Genomic DNA, 20,736 nt, shown 5'->3' with positions numbered 1-20,736 from the left:
TACTAATTTCTTGCAATTTGTGAGACATTTCTTATTAAGTTGGTCATCGCCTTTTTCCCATGCTTTCAAAAGAAATCGTACCAATTTGCTCAAGTGTCAAAGGCTCAAATGCTTGTGAAAGACATCTGAATGCAGAGCAAGAAAAGTGATGTCGATCCAGGTTTCTAAGGGTTAATTGACTACTGCACATCTCTCTCTCTCTCTACCTCTTTCTTTCCGCTTCATTGACTGCAGACTCTGAATATGACTGTGTGTGTGTGTGTGTGTGTGTGTGGACTCAGTATACTTTGTCATTATTGATGGCTAAACCACAGAGGTGACACCAAGGGAAGGATGGTCCATCTTTTTTTAATGGCAGGTATTTATAAGGTTTATAGCAGACACATCATTTTCAATCTACGTCAAACTCTTAGTTGAGGAATATTCAAGGAGAGCAATGAGTGACGATATAAGGCCTTGACAGAGACCCCGTTATAAATACGGGGAAATACAGCTAGGTCGAAACTTTAAAGTGACAAAATTAACAGATAAATAAGGCACAACATGAAAAAAGAGGTGATCCTCCACACTCTATTGCACTACAATGCATTTCACTGTAACATCAGATTGTTTGATGTTTTTTTGTCATTTTAGGATTAACTGAATATTCATGAGGCTGATTCATCAGTTTTGCTAATGGCATGCTTGGATGGTCACCCTAACATTTATTTGTCCTTTTTTTCCTTCTGAGGGAAATGTGGTGTTCTACATCGCTGTTTTGTGGTGGTAATTATGAATCCCATCTGCAACATCGTTACAGATGAACAAATGTGGGGGGAAATGAAGGGGTGATAGAGGGAGAAGAAGAGAGAGAGAGAGAGAGAGAGGAGGGAGCAGCCTGCAGAGAGGGATGACTTTTCGGATACACAATTAGTTACCAGATGTGCACACAAAGACCACCCTGAATGTTAGATAAATACAATATACAACACACACAATACTGTTGATACATTTGATCACAACCGGTGTAAATGTAGACACTTACAACAACAATAACATCAACTGATAGGACCACTTTTTAGCTACTGTAACAGTTTCAACAAGTGCTTAAATAGGAATTATTTTCATTGAGGGCATAATTATAACCAAAACATGCCTCAAATATCCATAATAGTGGCATTGCAACATCATACTGTATGCATCTTGACCATAATAACCACACACACCACAGCCATGACCACATTATAATCAAATAATCATAAAGCTCAAGGCATTTTTCACTGTACAAAAACAACAACACTACATATTTTCCAGTTTATGACATCTAAAAACTACTACAGAACTCAAAGTAAAGAAATAAGTTATCGTAGTACAAAAAAAAGATTAGAAGGCCATTACCTTTTACGTAGTTTTCTCTCATAATAGATACAGTCTAAGTTTGTCATATGGGGTTACTGAATGAGAGGTGGGGCGGAGGTGCAGCCGTCTCTGTGTGCGTTTGGGTTGACAGCTGGGTTGGGCTGGGTCAGTCCACAGGAGCTGATATATTATGTTCTGTCTCTTCAGATCAGAGGCAACGCCTCTAAATCAGTCGCCCCTCTCCTCCAAGGGGCCTCCGCTCTGACACTGACGTTGAAAGTATTTACCCAGGGTCTGCACCACATAATCAGTTTACACAACACACACAAAAAAAGGCAAAATGTTGCTTTTTAAAATAAACGTCACAGTCAAACTACTGAGTGATAAATGTAGCTACAACAGCTCAACAGCCTGCTGCTGTTGTTCTTCTGGTAATGCTCGCGTTAAAAGCAAAGTGAAAACCTTTTACATGGTGCAAACACTGAGTGAGTCCGACCTTTAGACTATGTGAGTGTGTGTGTGTGTGTGTGTGTGTGTATGTGTGTGTAGTCAGTCTCAGTTCTCCTCAGGTGTCCAAGGTGTGCCTGGGCGCTCGGTGGGAGTTCTCCTCCCCTCTCCCCTTCCCTCTCTTCTCGCCACCCATAGGAACATACTTCCTTTTGGTCTTTTTACGTTTTTTATCAGAGCACCACACTCTCTCACAGTACTCCTCTACTCTCTGGGCATCCCCGTAGCCAATCAGCTGGAGAAACTCCTTGTACCACAGCCTGGAGTGGGGGCCTGGGACTGAGGAAGGCAGCAGAGCCCTGGGGCTGACACTGGGGCCTGGTGGGGGGCCGATGGAGGAGTGGCACTGAGGAGCAGCTTTCTCTCCGTTCCCATCATTAGCCCTGTGGATGGCTGACTCCACCCTCTCCCCTCTGAGCACGTGTAGTGAGATACGTAATAATGTGTGCACGTATCCGTGTTCCACAGTCTGGCACACGTACACGCCAGCATCAGAGCTTCTCACTCGGAGAAACAGCAGCCCGTGTGAGGTTATAACAACTCGCTCATCGCCTCGAACCTGTAAGGAGGAGAAAAAAAATCTTTTCTCAAGTCGTTGATGTAGCCATTTTTCAAGTCTAGCAATACAGACATTTGCAGCATCACTGCTGCTCCATTTGTTCTTCTCCTGAGAGGAATTTTAATTAAAGAAACCTGCAGAACTAAAGGATAAATTAAGGAATGGTGGAACTTCAATAGTGAACTCAATAGAGTGACTTCTGTACTTAAGGTTTTGTGAGATATATATAACCATGCCACATTTCTGTTTAATGTTTAAAACTGCATGTTTAAATATAATGTTTTTATCAAAATGTTCAAGATATAAACATTTTAATCTATTGCAATTTATTCAAATGAATTTCCCAGGGTTCTGAGATATATGGTGCCAGCCTGTTATCATTTATTTACTCATTTATTTGTTTTTTGTTTTTTTTTACACTTACATTGATATTGATTTTTTAGGTGGCTTAAATATGTTGTAAAATGGTCTTAAAACAACACTGACAATTATAAAGTTTGCCATGATATATTCTTTCATTTTATTTTTCCTCCAACAAAATGTATTATTGTGACAGTCCGACTGAAACGTCTGTTTAAATTATGTCGATTTTACTGACAGAGATTTTCCTAATGTGTGTTGGTGCTTTTTTATTTATTTTTTTATTGTGTATTCACTCAAATTTCAACTGTTTTTATCAGCACAGTTGGTCAATTGGAGCGCCTCAGTTTCACTGTAGTGCCTGCTGCACGCGACAATCAATCCGCCTTCAATCATGTGATCTAAATTGTGTTTTTGGACGTGATGTACACAGTTGGAACAGGTGGGAAATCATTTAAATTACCTGACTCTTATACATCATCTCCACTGCGCTTCTTTTTTAGTGTATTGTCTATAATCTACTTTTCATATCTCTGTTTGTAGTGTAATCTATGTTTAGTCTCTTTACGTGTGTGTTTTTGTCATGTATAGGTCAAACATCCACCTCACCTCGTGTTTCTCTCCATCTTTCTGCAGGAACCAAAGGACCTTGGCCTGAAGTGACCGAGGGACGCACTCCAGTAAAGTGCTGTTGCTCTCCACACCGTACACCAGCCTCTCCTCAGCTCTGTGCCACTGCTCATCTGCACGCAAACACGCAGACATCACACAAGACAGTGAGGCCAGAGAGACTGCGATGAACTGACGTGACCTTTCATTATCTGACAAACACAGAGCGGATTGTTCTTCCCCAATCTGTCGCCTCTGTGGAAGCATTAACCTCTTACCTCCAACTGCGACGAAACATGAAGAGTTCATATTTTGTCATGTTCAGTCTAGTGCTTCTAAAGAACTGCATCATTTCCTTGCTTGTATACACTATTTGTGTGACAATTTTTTTGACGCACACACGCACGCACGCACACACACACACACACACACACACACACACACACACACACACACACAGAGTCACTTATACACTAACCATCAATTTGCAGCCCATTGCACAGCTGGACGGCGTTGCCATGGCGAACATCCTGCCGCCTGAATCGTCTGCTGATATGGGAGCGAGGGAAGTACAGAGAGAAAGTAAATTAGTACATGATGAAGACGGGTGAAAGCAAAGAGGCAGAAATCAAAGATGGAGAAATAGAGAGAAAAGATAAAAAGAGAGGAGGGGTGATCCAGTGCATACTGAGAGGCATTACACAGCACCTGGCTGTCAGACTCTGTGATAATGACTTGGCAAAGCAGCCTCAGAGCTTTGTGTCATTCAGAGCGAGATGCCATGATGGAACAGAGCTACTGGTAAAGGTGTGAACAGCTGGTATCTCACTGACACGTCTGCGGGGACAAAAGATGGGAGCTGTCTCTGAGTGTTTGTTGTTACCTTTTGGTGTAGACTCCAGCGGGGTAGTATCTGGAGCAGGTCAGACCATCCCAGGCGCAGTAAGGGTCTCTGGCCAGGCAGCAATCAGCACATTCTGAGCCATAGAGGTCACACTGATGCAGCCTGACCTGGGCCACACCCACCTCTGACCCCACATACAGCTGTTGCTGTGGACCCGACAGTATGAAGCATTAGCATGAAGACAGTTTCGTTGGAATCAAATTTTATATATGCACTTATCAGCCAAAACATTAATAAATTCATCTTGTTTAAAAACGTTAGTGTACCATGCTGCACTGCAATTTGTCACTGATTAACGTTCCCACACATCATGGCAGTCTTGGTGAGGAAACTGGTTTGTCGTCTCTATACAAACGTAGAATGGGGCTCTGATACGCTTTTTTTTAATAAGGCCATTTTACATGAACTGCCTCCTTATTTATGTGCTCTACTGCCTCCTGAAACTGTCAGAAACCTTCGGTCATGTAGACAACTTCATTATATCGTTCCTCGAGCCCGCACTGTCTTTAGTGAAAGTGCTTTAAAAGCCTTTGCTCCGTCATCTCGCTGTCAGCTGCAGTCACCTTAAACTAGCCTCTGTAATAAGCCTGAGCGATTTTAAAATCAGGATTAAGGACTCTTTGAAAACTGAATGCACATGTCAATGCTGCTAATTGGCTGTTTGTTTGAAGTTTGCTGCTTGCGTGTGAAGTTTTATGCTGCTTGTTTTAACTTTTGCTGTTGTGCTTTCGGTCTGTTTGTTCTGTTATGTGAAATTCTTCATGCCTTCTTGGCCAGGATTTTAAATGTCGATGGGATTGTTAAAATAAATAATTAGTTAAAATAAAAATACAAACCAACTTTTGGCTGTGAAACCCTCGGTCTGGGCATTCATGTGGATGTCACCTTACACGCTCCACCCTCCCAAACGCTGTTACAGACCAAGCAGCCCCCCTTAAGGTAATGACACTCCCTGATGTGCCCCCAGCAGGATAATGTGCTACACCACACTGTAAAAACTGCTCGGGAATGGCCCGAGGAACATGGCCTGGCCTCCAAATTCTCACAAAATCCCAATCCCATTAAGCTTCTATGGGATGTGCTGGTAACTTACCTCATGACATACAGGACTCAGAGGATCCACTGCCAACGCCCTGGAGCCAGACACCACAGGACACCCCTAAGGGTTCTCTGTTCATGCCAACTCCAAGAGGTCAGAGCCAAGTCTGATTAAGGAGCCCCCACTGCATACCTCTGGGATACAGGCATATCCCACATATGCATGATCAGTTTGGGATCTGGTGAATTTGGAGGGCAGGTCGGTGCCTTGAGGCCCTCTGGCCATTTCCAAGAAGTTTTTGAGGTGTGGTTTGGTGCATAAGGGTAGTGTACTTAGACTGAAACATTGTTTAGGTGGGTTGTGAATGTCAGTTGGCATCCACATGAATGCCAGACCCAAAGTTTCCCTGCAGAACATTGAACTGAAATAAAATGTTCAATGTAATTCACTTCACCTGCCAGTGGTTTCATTGTTTTGGCTGATCAGTGTATATGCTGTCTGTCTTTACATCATCCAACTGAGTTAGTTTGCCACAAGAGAGAAACATATGAATTATGTCAATGCAAAGTAATGAAATGTGTTGCAATGTTAACATCTTGTGGCTAAACAACAGAACTGCATGAACGAGCAACAGTATGGAGATTCAGATGATCCTCTTACCCTTTTAGGAGATATTATGATTTCTCTTATTGGTGCAGGAACCTGCAAACAGGAAACATTTGACTCTCATTCAAAAATTCAGCTGAATCAGTGGTTCATTATATCATAAGAATTAAGTAACAAGCGCTGACTTTAAGTTCTTTGTCACTGGAGGCGTCCCGTCATGCTTCTATCCTCCCCAAATCATTTCTTAATTAAAATGGCAGCAGCCATGGCTTGGAGACTAGTTTTCAGACGTAACTGATATAAGCTAAAATGATATATTCAAATCAGTCTGAAGATCTCTCCCAGCAAGCGGGCTGCACAATCACACTTGTACCCCTCTGATGATGGAAAGTGAGCAAATCAGCAATCAGTGTTTTCAAACTGTCTCCTCTTAACTGCTGCAGTAATGGGCTGTGATGTGTATGCAGTAAAATGCAGAAAGCTTGGTTACTAAAGTCTACTTTGCTTTCACATTTTGCAGCTAAAAATAGAGTACCTTGAATACTTGAAGCTCCTCCAGCAGCACCTCCTCCATAGTGTCTGTGTCTTTGTTGTAGATGGTGATAACTTTCAACACCACTGAGTCGTCTAATAAAAGAAGACAGGCAACGGCATAACATTCCTCTTCACAATTGCAGTAGTGAATGCAGTATTCAGATCCTTTAGTGAAGTGAAAGTCCTAATACCACATGGAAATACTAATTTCAAAATAAAAGCCATGCATTGAAAATGTTACTTAAGTAAAAGTAAGTATAATCAAGAAAATAAAGCTTAAGTATTAAAAGTACCCAATGAAGAAAAAAAAACAACAAACAAAACAAGCCAAAACCTTATAATCAGAAAAAATGAATACATTAATCAAAAAACTACTAAATAATGTATTTAAAAAAATCCAATGTAAAACTCAAAAAAAAAAAAAAATAGAAAACACCCCAAAACCAAATAGAGAAAAAAACAAAGCAAAAAATTAAAATGATTTAAAAAATATAGAATTAAATAAAAAATAAATATATAATAAATATAAAATTATCAAAAAAAATCCCTAGGAAATTATTTAAAAAAAAAGAATAAAAAACTAAAATGTTTATCAAGAAATTTGGAAATCAATTAATTAATTAAAATGTCACTTTTGATGGCAAAACATTTTGGTTTGCTCCCAAATGTTCACAGTACCTCCTGCTTGTCCTTGATTTAGCCAATCAAGCATGTGGTATTCAAGATTAAGCATAAAAGGTATTCATTTTTCACAGTGTGAGTACCAGTGCCGATGTAGAGAACATGGTAGTGTCCATCCTGGGCTTGGACTCTGTCCACAGCGATCTGGGTCAGCTTTCTTCTGCCTGGCTCAGTCTGCAGCAGGACAGGTCTGCGGTGCTGGGGAAGGACTGGACGATACATCACAGGATGAGAACGCACAAACCGCAAAACCTCGTCAGGAAACTCCTTTGAGCTGGAGAAGCCGCCGCCGTTCACTTTACTGGCACACTGTCAAAGAGATGGTAGGACAGAAATAGAGGGAGTCAATGAAGAAGCAGGGACAGAGGAGAGACATTAAATGCATTGACCCTTCTCACAGTGTAAGAAAAAAAAAGCTGACATGTTTTTGTGTGGCTCAGGCTGTCCCCGTATGACCTGCTGAGGTAGCTACAACAGTGCTGACATTCACCAGAGCTGTCCTACATGCTCTCAACACTGTCCCTCCCAGAGGACAGCTGTCATGGACACAGACTAACAGAGAGTGCTGTGAATGCATAATGTTGGTGCATCAGGGGATTAAAACCCATAAACATAACTTTATGCAAACTTTAAAGACTCACAGATCCAGGTCGAGGGTAGGGGACTCTGTCCTCGTAAGGTGTCCAGTGATGCTCGGGTCTTTCTCGGTAGGCAAACGGACCGTTAAAGGCTGCTCTGATATCGTCCATGTGATAGACACACACTGCGTAGCCTTTGAACACCGCACTGCAAAGGCAGGTTTTATTTGTGATTTGATGGATGGTTAAGCTGTGACCGAATCATCACACGCTGATGTCGACCTCCACTCACCTCGTTGTGCTAAACAGGCCAAAGATTTCTGGGTTTTTTCCATCCTTGTTCTTGAGCACGAACACGTCCTCTGAAACACAATATTCAGAAATTAGCTGTTGTTTGTTAGCCACACTAGGCTGATATTTTTTGTGTTTGTGACATGATAAAGACATAAAGCCCAGACATATGTAAGCATTTTAGTTCTCCTGGTTCCCTCGTCTCAAAGTCAATGTTTTTTTTTAATGGATTTTTGTTTAGATACCTGAAATAAGGTCAGTGTTTAAGAGACTTTCATGTTTTGCTCTAAAACATAAAATACGTCAGTAAACACCCCACTCATGGATTTTGAAGCTGTGCTAACCAGTGGCTAAATAAGACTACAGAGGGTCATCAGGCTGGACCAGGCTTTACGTCCTCATTGTGGTGGTGACGGTCATGTGACCATCGTGTAGTTTGTTTATAGCCTAGTGTTAGCTTTTTACTTCTGTCGTTTGCATTTATGCTTCAAAAAATCCTTAAAGTTGTTTCATTTGTGAAACTTAAAACAAAAACTTATGGGGTTTTTTTAATGCAATAATCCAAAAAAAAACATTGCTCTATTGTCTGGGGAATCATAATGATGTTAACTTCCTGGCTGGCCTGCAAAAAGACATTATCCTTGCCCTTCACCATACCTGCTAAGCATCAGCATGTTAGCACTGTCGTGGTGAGCATGTTAACATGCTGACATTAGCATTTAGCTCAGAGCACTGCAGGGCTGCAGTGTTACAGAGCTGCATATGGTTGAGACAGTTTGTTGAAGACAGTCTTTGGGAAGTTTGTAAAAAGTCTCAGGTTACTATTCGCTAGTTGCGAAAAAGATTGAAATCTTTCTAATTTGCTTAGCAGACAGAAAAATGTTTTTCATGTTTTTTTATCCAGGTGCGTCCAAGAGTTTTTGTGGATTTTGAAAATACCTTCAGGAGAGCAGTAAGCCTTGTTAAATGAGTTTCTGGGATTTTCAAAGATCACTGCTTCTTTATTTTTCCATAAATTGAATGCTTAGCTCTGTGACTGGAATGTAATGGTGGGTGCGTCTGTAAATCCAATCTGATGCTCCACACTACAATGAGGAAGCTCTTGTTCAAAGAACCGCAGCGTTCTTGTTTCTACATGAATTAACGAACCGTTTAGTTAATCACACATTCACTCTGTTCGGTGCTCTGCTGCTCCGTCTCCCCAGAGGGAGCGCCCAGAGTGCACTCTGCCACTCCCAGAGTGCCGTGCTCTGGATAACTGAACGGTACATTACAAACAGTGCTCCGAATGTACGCACAGTCCAGTGTGTGCCAGAGGGAGCTGCGGCACTCAGAGTGAGGGTTTCTGAATGCACCTGGCACTTCACGAGAAGCGATCACTGCGGCTTCGGTATCTCTACACTTGCGCTGCTTAAATGTTGAAATGCGTTGTTTTAACATGATTCTAAATTTGGTCACCACAACTGCAGATACAATTTAACAAAAACCCTTCATACCATACTGAGGTTTCAAATCTCAGTGTATAGATAGATGTGTACATCACTGTGAAGCTTAGAGACCTCAAAGTTTAACAACAAATAAATAAGATGGCAAGCAAACAGTCTCCATGTATCCCCACCGAGTTCATCAAAGTGTGTATCGATGCCGTTGGGTCCAGCCACAGAGCAGATGAGACGAGTTTTCAGGAAGGAGCTCCACCTATTCACCAGCATCCTCTGCCCTCCTTGGTCATTCTGAGGGATGAAGGCGGATATAGAATGTGAGTGCAGTACTTTGCTTTCGGCTGGAGAAAAGCCAGAAATCTTTCTACGGCATTTGCATTCTCACCGCACAGACTCGCCCCACACGAGTATACACAGCCTTGTTCACTCCCTCGGCATCCATTTCTCGCTCAGTGAAGAAGAAGTAAACTTTATCATCGTCCCTGTCATCGTTGTCAGGAATAACTGTTGACCCGACAAATTTGGGTTCTGTGGGAAGAGGAGTTTGTCACAAAAGGCTTGGAAAGTAAAAACAATGAGGTACTGGAGGAAGTCGTTTTGCAACCAGTATGGCCGCTATTAGCTGTTCATTTTAAATTCATGCTGATGTGGCGGTAGACATGTTTTTTGTTTTAACTTATCATTATGAAGTAAATGTTGATTGCACAATGAAATGGCTAGTGACAGGCTGTAAGCCTCAAGTTCACTGCAACTCTGTGTGTGAAAATGAAAGCTTGTTTTATAGCAAAAATGATGTTTGTCAACCGTCAACAAAAACAGGTAGAGGATAGCACTTTTTTACCACCCGTTATCTATCAGTAGCCATCCCCAGTTACCAATGTATCAATGAAAGTTCTCTGCAGTTACTATCCCTAATAAGAGACAGTAAAACATGGATGCTTCACACACAGAAGATCTAAACAATCAGCACAGTTTCAAGGTGGCTGTTGAAGATTCTTGAGTTATGGTTTTTGTGCATGAAATTTGTTAGCGCACACACACTATATGTCACTGCACTCTGGTATTTTGCTGTAATGTTCACGAACCGTTGAGTTGCTGCCTGTCGTCTCTTTCGGTGCGTGTGTAGGTCTGGTTGTTAAGTCGACAGAAAGCACCATCATTCTCCCAGTAGTCAGTGTACAGGCCGATATACAGCTCTCCTCCTAACACACACACACACACACACACACACACACACACAAAAAAAAAACAATCCTCAGTTATCTGAATGTATATTTTTAAATGTGAAACCCCCTGTCCTGTGAAATAAAGACGTGAAAAAAGACCACAAGATGGCAGAATCGACTGGTTAGAGGTCAATAAAGAGGAAGTTCATGGTATAAATGTAAGCACACATCGAGGTCTCACTAAGGTGCCGTACGCTCAGCTGATGGTGACGCGATGAGCGTGACAGAGTGAGTAGTGTCTTACTGGAGAGCGTAGACGTGCAGGGACTGTTGGGGTCGTAAGGACAGCGTCCTCTGCCACTCATGATGCTGTCTTCCTCAAGAGCAAACATTCTGTCCTAAGAACAACACACACACACAGATTAGGGAAAGACAGTTCATTGATAGTTTATTGATAGCGTGATATGAAATATTGTACCTGATGCAAGAAACTATATATAAAAACTAATTTTTGTTCACAACCAAGATTTATTCTCATTTCGTTCATATCCACTGATTTTAAGGATCTGACAATGTTTTCTTATTTTTACTACTCTCTTGGGTAAGAGAGCATTTTATGACTGGTTGAGAGCACTCTGACCAAGATAAGAGAAAAACAGCTGGTTTTCAAAGGCCACAAATTGCTGCCCAGCACAAGGGAAAAATAAGTTTTACATTTGAATAACATTTTAATCAAATTTAGATAATGTTTCAGAGTGATTTTAATGATTGGATTATTAAATTTCCACTTACTTGATGCACTGACCCCAATTACTGCAATTTCAGTTACTGTGCTTCCCTCTGCTGGCCAGTGCTGGAATGGAACTAAGTACATTTACACAAGTAATGTACAAGTACAAATCTGAGGAACTTTTACATCAGTTGAGTATTTTTATCTCATGCCATTTTCCACTTCTCCTCCACTACACTACAGACGAAAATATTTCACTTTTTACTCCACTGCTATTATTAGATAACTACTTTACAAATTAAGATTTTTGCACACAAAACAAAAATATGTAAATATACATGTACAGCTAAAACAATTAGTCAATACATAAGAAAATCATTTGCAACTATTTTTACGATCATTTAAGTCATTTTCCCAGCTTCCTCTATATACTGTATATATGAGGAAAAGCTGCTTTTCCTTTTAAGTACTCCTACTACTTTGATTTATGATATATATTTAAACCTTTTTGCATGCATACTTTTACTTTTAATGCTTCAATACATTTCCGTGAAATTATATTTATGTCTAAATTCATTTAACTATACATCAGTTTCACTTTTGCTGAAGTTCTTCTTTTTCTACAACCTTTTTTGGTGTCATTTCTCTTCTTTGCACACGGCACAAAACCTGCCCTTACATCGTTTTTACAGGGCGGAACTTATGCTAATAGCTGACTTATGATCGAGTGGGATTCATCATTGTGCATGCCCTGTAAGAGCAGATTTGAATGGTTAAGAACATTTGATGTGTCTGGAGTTGACCTCCCTTTTAAATTTTTCTGCCAGAAAATTAAGAAAAAATATAAAAGAAATTTAAAAGAATGTGAAGATTATTTATCAGAAATCTTTTTGTGCAAATATTTGTTTGAGAGCACCAGTCAATCATATAATACTGTGGCAATATCGATATTGAGGTATTTGATTGAAAATATTGTGATATTTGATTTTCTACGTATCGCCCGGCACTAACAGGCATAGTTACTCATACACAAAGATGCATGAATATGAATACTGCAAGCACACGCTGAAAATCTGTACCCTTGTGAAGGCTGTAACAGCATCCAAACAAACCCCAGCAGGAGGCGGTGCGTGGAGAGAAAGATAGAGGTGAATTAGAGAGAGGAGGCATCAGAAAGTGATGGATGGGACTGAGGACGAAAGATAGATGAGATGAGGAGTGATGGATGACCGAACGAAGGATTTCTGTCTGCATGCGTCAAACAAACAATGTTCTGCTCTTATATCACGGTGAGTTCACCACTTCTGCTCTTCTGATCTTACTGCTCTGCACAGCAGGTGGCAGAAACACACATGCACACGCACACACGCACACACACACACACACCAGTAGACCTGAACTCCCTACAGCCCCACAGCTCATATCTTGTGGGACACCACCGTGTTTATGGCTGTCACTGGCAGATCAGAGAGGATGTCATATATTGATTTATGAGTAGCCACGAAACCCTACTGTGCTGTGACCACCGCCTGACGTATAACTGTAAAAGAAGTCCGTTTCTGGGTTAAACTCATCCATCATATCATAACAGAATGGAAAATAGTTAGGACGATACAATATTACTCTATATGCAGTACTCTAAAAATGTTTTTTTTTAATGTCAGGGCCAGTGCTGCCTTATTATTTGATTTGTTACTCAGTGGCTGGCTTGATGAATGGCAATAGTGTTTTCTATCACAGTTTATCGCCATATAAATATTATTCAATTCAGGCTTTATGGTAATCTAGATGTAATCTCATACACCAAGTACGAAATTTATGAGGAAACCTCATAGAGAGATTAGGTTGCTTATATGGACCCAGTTTTGCTCAGTCTACAAGCATTCCAATGATATGAGTGATGGTGGTTCCTGTGTGGATGGTGTGACTGGCCTGCTCAGCCTACTGGACCAGCGCTGGAATGCAGGGCGGAAACCTTCTCCCCTCCTCGCTCTCTAAATACACACCAGGCGCACACACTGCTCCGTGTTTGACTTCTGGGAGATATGTGTCATACTGTAGACAAACACACTCGCACAGATGGATGCAGGCCATTTTGCATGGACAGCAGCATGCAGGCGAGCCCCTCCTGTGCAGCCGACACACACACATCTGAACTGACCCCCTGAGCGACAGGACATTTGTCTTCCCTAACCATGCTCGTACAGAGAGCAGCACGTGGCCTGTTGTCCGTTTACCTGGACGGTGGTGGTGTCAGCTTTTTTCCATATAAATGAAAATCTTGTGTAAAAGTTTTCTGCCTCTGAGGAAAACAAAAAAAAAACTCCACCCTCTCACTGTCTTTTCCAACTCCACCTCACATCACTCCTTGTTGCTAGGAGGGTAAACTCAATACAGTAGTAAGAGTTCAATAACTCCTGGTTAAAACATCAAAACTGTGTGAAGGAGGTTTTAGCTACTTCAACTAAACACAAAAGAGTATAGAGGCACAATGGGAAATTTGGCTGACTGTATAATGAAGAAATTAGCAACATTTTCATGGCATTAATCATCTGTTTTGCTGCCCTTTTTAGCCCTTTGAAACAAATTGGCTTTTTTTTTTTTTTTCAAAAAAATGGAAAGAAGGCAATGAGCAACTTGACAAGATTAGAAAAAAAGTATAAAATTGCAAGAAAATTACATTACCTAAAACTAAATGAAAGGAAATGAAAGAAAAATAAAAGAACAAAAACAGGAAATAACCTGAAAAACTGCTCAAATAAAATCAATATATATATTTAAATAATGATATTAAATATTTTTCCTGTAACCTTTATTATATAATTATAATAATTATAAAGGTATTTTTATATATTTTTCCCTAGTTATTCTGGTGATTTTCTCTATCTAACTTCTTTACCTGTTAAAAAAAAATTCAAACCAGTTTTTTCATGTTTCAGAGGTTTAAATGTTTGTTAAAGGCATCCAAACACGTCTTTGGGACTCACCTGGCCTGTGTGGCCGACTCTGACCAGGACACAGAGGGGGCTAAAGGCTCCTGTTCCACACACCAGCAGATGGGTCTGGTTGTACTGTTGCAGGACCTTGATGTAGTTAGCACACTCCGCCTGTTGGATGAGACGCAGAAATGAAGCAGTGGTGCAGAGGAGGTTGGGAGGTTGAGGGGTCATGAGGGCGGATTGAGGCCACGCAGGACAAAATGGTGTACTGGAAAAATGCCAGATCTTTTACTGCCTCATCAATAACATCAATACCTCGGGTTAGACAAAGGTTAATGAGCACAGTGAGATATGTAAATCAATTCATACATGCTGACAGTATCTATCTCTATAATATCTACCTACATAATATATCAGTCCTGTTGTACATATAAATGCCAAGTTAATGCACATGATAAACTGGGCATTTGTGCTTTTCACCTGATCATCAATCTCAGGCATACCGACAACGACCAGAAGAGAATTTATTTGCATGCAGTCACGTAGAGGGTGTCTCATACCTTTTCCCTCCCCTTCATCAGACACTCCTCTATCTGAGATTCTGTACTGGCCCACTGGATCTGCAGGAAAACACAGTTCCACTCATATTTACAATATGGTTGTTTCACCCTAAATAAACACAAAATGAACTTGTTGAATATAGCGCATATTTAATAGGGGATGCATGATAATACTGGCCAACATCAGTAGCAGCAGATATTGGCTTTAAAATGAAATATTCAAATTGGCCAACATGCTGATTTCTGCCAATATCACAAACCAATACTTTTATATTTTTAATTGACAAAGTTGAATGTGTGCAAAACATCAACCTTAAGTCGAAGTATTTTTTAATTTAGTTTAGTTTAATTCCACTACAGAAGAGATTTGATGATCGCAAAAGTAAGGTGGGGGAAAAAAGTGGATATATTAATAATAGTTATCAGCCAAATAAGTTATTATACTGTATATCAGCATATCAAAAAAATCCTATATCATACATCCCTAAAATTTTAACTTAACTTTCAGAAAATCAGAAAAAGAAAATATGACTTTATGTCCTTGAATACTGAATATTTGACTCATTGAGATAAACAGTAGGGGGTGCTAATTATCCAGTCAGTTTTCACTGTAGAAGAAGAGGGTGCAACAAGATGATGTAATTTAAAAAGTCCCAGTCGAACATCAAACAAATCCAAAATTATTGGCGTTTCTATTCAGGTTTTTAATGCGCAAATCAAAAATGTGCATTAAGGAGGAGAGGGAAACACGCAGATTGTGAAGTATTTTGTACATAAATAGGTGTTAAATTAAAATTTTGACCATTATAATTATAACAACCATTATCTTCAATCCATAACAGGCTCACAGGGTTATTGTGCCACCTTTTCGGTGCCTAATTATAAAACATACTAGTTTCTACTGAGCAAAGACCGTTAAGGCTGCACACACGCACACTCAGTTTGGCTAACCTATTACCCTATAGATGTTAGAGTTCAATACGTCTCACTTACTAACAGGCGTGTGTGTGTGTGTGTGTGTGTGTGTGTGTGTGTGTGTGCGCGCGAAAACAGGCGCACCTCTCTGTGGTGTGTGTTAACCCGGTCCAGGCTAAGGGAGAACAGAGTATTCTTGGCCCCAACGTAAAGCCTCTCATGGCCCTCATCCAGCAGCATGGTCTGGGGCTGAAGAGACGATCCATGTCCCTGAAACACCCAGGTCCTGTTCAGCTGCCAAAGCTCTGCACACAACACACACAAAAAGAGATTAAAAACATAAAAATCTAGCAACGCAAAAGTACACTGTAGAATCTGACGAGTTGATCTTACTGAAAAAAAGTCTGAGAAATCAATTGCCTTGACAAAGGAAACTAAATAAAACTAGTATTCTAACTAATTTACATTTTGTTGCAACTTGAAAATGACAAGTGAAATGACCTAATTCTTTCTAAGTTTAAGAAACTTCAGTAAACCAAGTTAGTCTGACTGAACTTGATCATCACAAAGAAGATTTAGCCAGTGATGAAGTTAGCAGATCTGTTTTCTTAAAATGTTTAAGAACATTTTTAAGAACATACAAATATGATTAACTACTTTGCAACCAGCAGAATACAGATATACAGCACAGTATACTTGGTTTACTTAAGTTACAAAAACTCAGACAGATTGATTTAATTCAACTTGTCATTTTTAAGTTGCTAAAACTTCACAAAATAAAGTAAACGTAACAGTTAGATATAAAGTGAACACAAGTTGGGATTTATAGGTCTTTTTGGGCAAATTACACAAAGCACACTTTTCCTCTGACGCGTCGATTTTCAGCCAAAGCACTCTGATAAATGTTTCATATTTTGATTTCTGCTTGCACTCTCTGAACCCCACACAATTCGGGATTGGACAGATATCGTAAATGACATTTATGTTATGGAAAAGATTACTTTCTCTCTTCACGTGTGTGTAAGTGTGTTCATTGGATTTTGGATCGAGTGAGTGAAATATGTAAGACCTTTATGGCCAGGGTCTGTAGGTATTTGATAAATGACCTTATTATGTTGCTCTATTCTGACGGCTATTCTATTTTCTTTTCTCAAATATCCACCTGAAAAGTTTTACAGAATTTTTACATGCACACTTTGTCTAAATGGTTCTCAAATTTTGGAAAAATCTGAGCAATAGGGGAATATATATATTTTTTTTTTAAAAGTAAAATCAACTTGGCAGATTTTACAGTGAAGTCTGCAACTTCGGCAGGGAGAGCTCTCTGGAGTTTTCATTTCATTTCAAACCTGAATCCTCCTCTTGCTCCTTGCCTCTACTAACCAGCAAGATCAAATTTGACCAAACCCCATCCTCAGGGGATTTCTAACTGATCCAGTATCCTGCGTCTGAGTCCCAACTGCTCCCATGGCCGAGGGCACATTGCAACATGTGTTTCTGATTCATAGCTTCCCCTAAGAGAATGTCAAAGAGCAAAAGCAGGGTTATCTTTCCATCTCATCTCTCCATCTCATGTGGCACCTATGCCTCCTTTCACTCAGTTTAGCCACGCTTCTTTTTGTCACTGACTCACAGAACTACAAAGCATCTTTTTTTTTATCATCAGCAAAAGTTCACACCGCTCACAGGCATCAGAAGGTAGCAATAAATTGCTTCAAGGACTTCTGAGAGGAGTTCTGAGAGGACATTTTGGCAATCCTAAAGGCGCTTTGCAGAAGCAGCGGTGGAAGAATGAATCTCGGGAAAGATGTTGTGATTATTTGGAGGGACATTTGATGTTCTCTGGTCTCTTCTACCGGAGGAAGCAGTTTTATCAGACAGGAAACGGAACCTCTTTATCAGCCATTAGTTTGAGATCAGCTGCCACTCCCAGTCAGTCTCGCTTTAGGTGATTTGAAATCCTACTTTAAAAAGGAAGCAGTGGACCATCACAGATACGTCATTACATATAAACACGAAGACATCGGAATAATCACAGACCGTGCAGACGCAGATAGTTTGCATGCACACATGTGACACACCCAGTTCTAGCAGCATGTACCTGATTGGACCTGACAGGCTGCTCCTCTGTACCTGCTCGCTGTGAGCTTCTGGAGAGTTTGGGGCTGAAGGGTTTCAACAAAGTACTGAAGCCCCAGAGGTGTGCATGTCCTCTGGGTTGCATTGGCCTTTGATTAACACATGGTCGGGTTGGTGTCCTTGCAAAAGATGAAATGGGGATCTGGTGTGTGTTTGCACAGCTTTTGAAACGTTAGACAGATTTAAACTGACAAGCCAGATTTATTGCTTCACACAGTCTGTATTCTCTCCATTTGTTTTACTTTCATACACAAAGTAGGCCCTCCACGCACTAATCTTCAGAAAACTCTCTTTAAAGGAACAGTGGATTTAAGATTTAAGGGGATTTAGTGGCATCTACTGGTGAGGATTACAGATTGCAACCAGCTGAAACTTCTCCTGGTTATAATTCCTTCAGTGTTTATTGTTCAGGAGTTTTTTTTTACCAGGAGTTGGATTATCTGCAGAGGTCTGTTTCTCTCCAAAACAAACAAACCAGGTGATTAGGACAGAGGGATGTTGTATACTACGAAATCCTGAATACACTGAATAAAGCACTTTACGTTAAGAAATCTAAGTTCTTCTGACATTATTGTTGCAGAGGGACTTACAACTATGATGGCTGATGCCAAAAATGCAAAAGACCCCATCTAGAGTCAGTGTTTGGTTTGTCCCTTCTGGGCCACTGTAGAAACATGGCAATGCAACATGTCCATATCTCTGGACGAGGATATGCTCCTCATAAAGATATAAACGTATCATTCTAAATTAACGCAAACACAATGACTCTAATTTTAGTGTATTACATGATAAAGAAAACATGCTTGTTATACAGTATTATATTCAAATGCTGCCAATATATACTCCTGAAATGTACACAATGGACCTTTAAATGAAAAGAGGGGAAGAAAAGGCGACCACCCATTATTCACGCATAACTGTAATACTATGCCAACCTTTCAACCACCACAAATTATGCTGAGATGTCTCTGCATGCTTGGGGTTCGGGGGGTAATTGTTTGATTTGTTTTCCTAGCAGCTGTGTATTTTCAGTGATACTTGATCTCCAAGATAGAAGGAGAAAGAGTGTTTATCCCATTTTTGAACATTACTCATAGCAACAGCACTCCGTAGAAGGTTTTATTTGTTTAACATGGGATTAGGTATCCACAGAGGAGTGGGTGACTGTGTATATTTTGTTGCTATTAAGATTTCTATGATGGAGACAAGCGAGTGTTTGTTTGAGTAGCATTAGATCTCGGGTGGTTAGGTGGCAGAGACTGAAGGGATGTGGCAGTGGTGTTCTGCCAGGGCGCATACATGCTTCCTGTAATTATCTAATCCACACACACTTGGAGCTCGCTCTTTCTCTAAAACACGCATGCACGCACACGTACGCACACGTGTGCACACACACACACACACAGCCTCTATCTCCTCACAGTCCCCTCTGAGTTAAGCCGTACTTGGATCAAGGACAGTCCTCCCACATTCCACTCTAACTTTTCTGCAAGTGTTAGGCCGCGCTCTCAAACAATCAGCTCCTTCTTTATGTGAAGGCAAAGCTGCTACCACTTATTTAGATGACAGACACAGACGGCTATTTAAAGTGATGGAGTAAACAGTCCATAAGCCAAAAGCTTTTTTTCCGTCTAGTTTTCACTTGTCTTTGTTAATAATCACCAGTGGCAACTGATTTATATGGACACGCAGACAGATGCTGACATGCACGAGCTGTCTCGCTGTCTCTCACACAAATAAACACACACACACACACACACACACACACACACACACACACACACACATACATTTCATTCTAGAATTTTGTTTACATGTGCAGAATTGTAAATTACAGATGTATAGTGTTCAACTCCAAACTGGAATATTTCCATGTCTCATAAAAGGAGGAAGTCTAACAAAGACCAGTGTGAAATTTCAAACTGAAAGAAAGAAAGAAAGAAAGAAAGTGAGGAAGAGAGAAACATAGAAAGGAAGGACGGACAGACGGACAGACGGAAGGGAGAAGGAATGAAAGAAGGAAGGAGGAAAGACAGAAAGAAAGCTGAGCAAATGGATGAACCGATGGATGGACGGAGGAAATGAAAGACAGAAAGACAGAAAGAACAAAAGAAAGAAAGAAAGAAAAAAGAAAAAACTAAGTTCGAAAGAAACAATGATAGGAAGGAAGGAAGAAAGAAAGAAAAAGAAAGTGAGGAAGGAGGGATGGACAGAAGGGAGAAGGGAGGAAAGGAAGGAAAGAAGGAAGGAGGAAAGAAAGAGGAAGAAAGGAAGGAGGGTGGATGGATGGATGGATGGATGGACGGACAGAGAAAATGAAAGAAAGAAAGAAACAGAGAAAAAGTTTAGTTCGAAAGAAATAAAGATAGGAAGGAAGAAAGGAATAAATAAAGGAAGGAAGGAGGGAAAAACATCCACCCCCATCAGTGTACAAATACAAGTGATAAGAAACTATAATCATACTCACAATAAAGAAGAGGCTGATTAATCAGCTTAATTACACGTGATTACAGAGTTACTATGAAGCACAGTTGGTAGATGTGATTACACGCTGACACACGGAGTGACACTTCAGAGCCCACAATGCTGTTTAAAAGCTTTCTGCTCTGTCATTACGTGCACCAGTTACAGACGCTCGCAGCCACTGCTCAGACTGAGGAGGGGAAGAGGGGGATTTCCGCAATTCCCTTTTCCTCTCTCGCTCTCTTTTCCAAGTTTTTCTCGCCATCTGCAGCCAGTGAGGGCTCCTTAGCTGTCAGCTGAGGAGCTGTGAGGAGGAGGTGGAGGAGGAGGGGGTTCTCCATTTGCAACCAAGCCAGGGAGACACATGGCCCTGGTG

At 40.6% G+C, this 20,736-nt stretch overlaps 1 protein-coding gene across 3 annotated transcripts in view; it reads right to left on the bottom strand.

Annotated features, from left to right (window-relative positions):
- Window positions 1–332: 332 nt before the first annotated feature.
- The window catches only part of sema3e (sema domain, immunoglobulin domain (Ig), short basic domain, secreted, (semaphorin) 3E), a 46,185-nt gene continuing 25,781 nt past the window's right edge, over window positions 333–20,736 (bottom strand). For 2 of the 3 annotated variants that reach the window (XM_088079861.1, XM_042496091.2), the window contains 16 exons: window positions 15,903–16,063; window positions 14,844–14,903; window positions 14,332–14,451; window positions 10,919–11,012; window positions 10,534–10,650; window positions 9,834–9,976; window positions 9,625–9,739; window positions 8,008–8,077; window positions 7,779–7,923; window positions 7,221–7,446; window positions 6,458–6,549; window positions 5,977–6,018; window positions 4,257–4,423; window positions 3,852–3,922; window positions 3,374–3,507; window positions 333–2,404 (listed from right to left, as the gene is read on the bottom strand). In XM_088079861.1, coding sequence (XP_087935987.1) covers window positions 1,904–2,404; window positions 3,374–3,507; window positions 3,852–3,922; window positions 4,257–4,423; window positions 5,977–6,018; window positions 6,458–6,549; window positions 7,221–7,446; window positions 7,779–7,923; window positions 8,008–8,077; window positions 9,625–9,739; window positions 9,834–9,976; window positions 10,534–10,650; window positions 10,919–11,012; window positions 14,332–14,451; window positions 14,844–14,903; window positions 15,903–16,063 — 2,258 coding nt within the window. In that variant the 3' untranslated portion in view covers window positions 333–1,903. The remainder of the gene's footprint in view (window positions 2,405–3,373; window positions 3,508–3,851; window positions 3,923–4,256; window positions 4,424–5,976; window positions 6,019–6,457; window positions 6,550–7,220; window positions 7,447–7,778; window positions 7,924–8,007; window positions 8,078–9,624; window positions 9,740–9,833; window positions 9,977–10,533; window positions 10,651–10,918; window positions 11,013–14,331; window positions 14,452–14,843; window positions 14,904–15,902; window positions 16,064–20,736) is intronic. The other variant, XM_088079862.1, reaches the window with a different exon arrangement.

The sequence above is a fragment of the Plectropomus leopardus genome, chromosome 7 (genome assembly GCF_026936395.1).
Source record: "Plectropomus leopardus strain MGB_pleo_1.0 chromosome 7, ASM2693639v1, whole genome shotgun sequence".
Taxonomy (NCBI): Eukaryota; Metazoa; Chordata; class Actinopteri; order Perciformes; family Serranidae; genus Plectropomus; species Plectropomus leopardus.
Note: the sequence above shows the minus strand (reverse complement) of the source record. Positions and strands in the feature narration are given on the sequence as shown.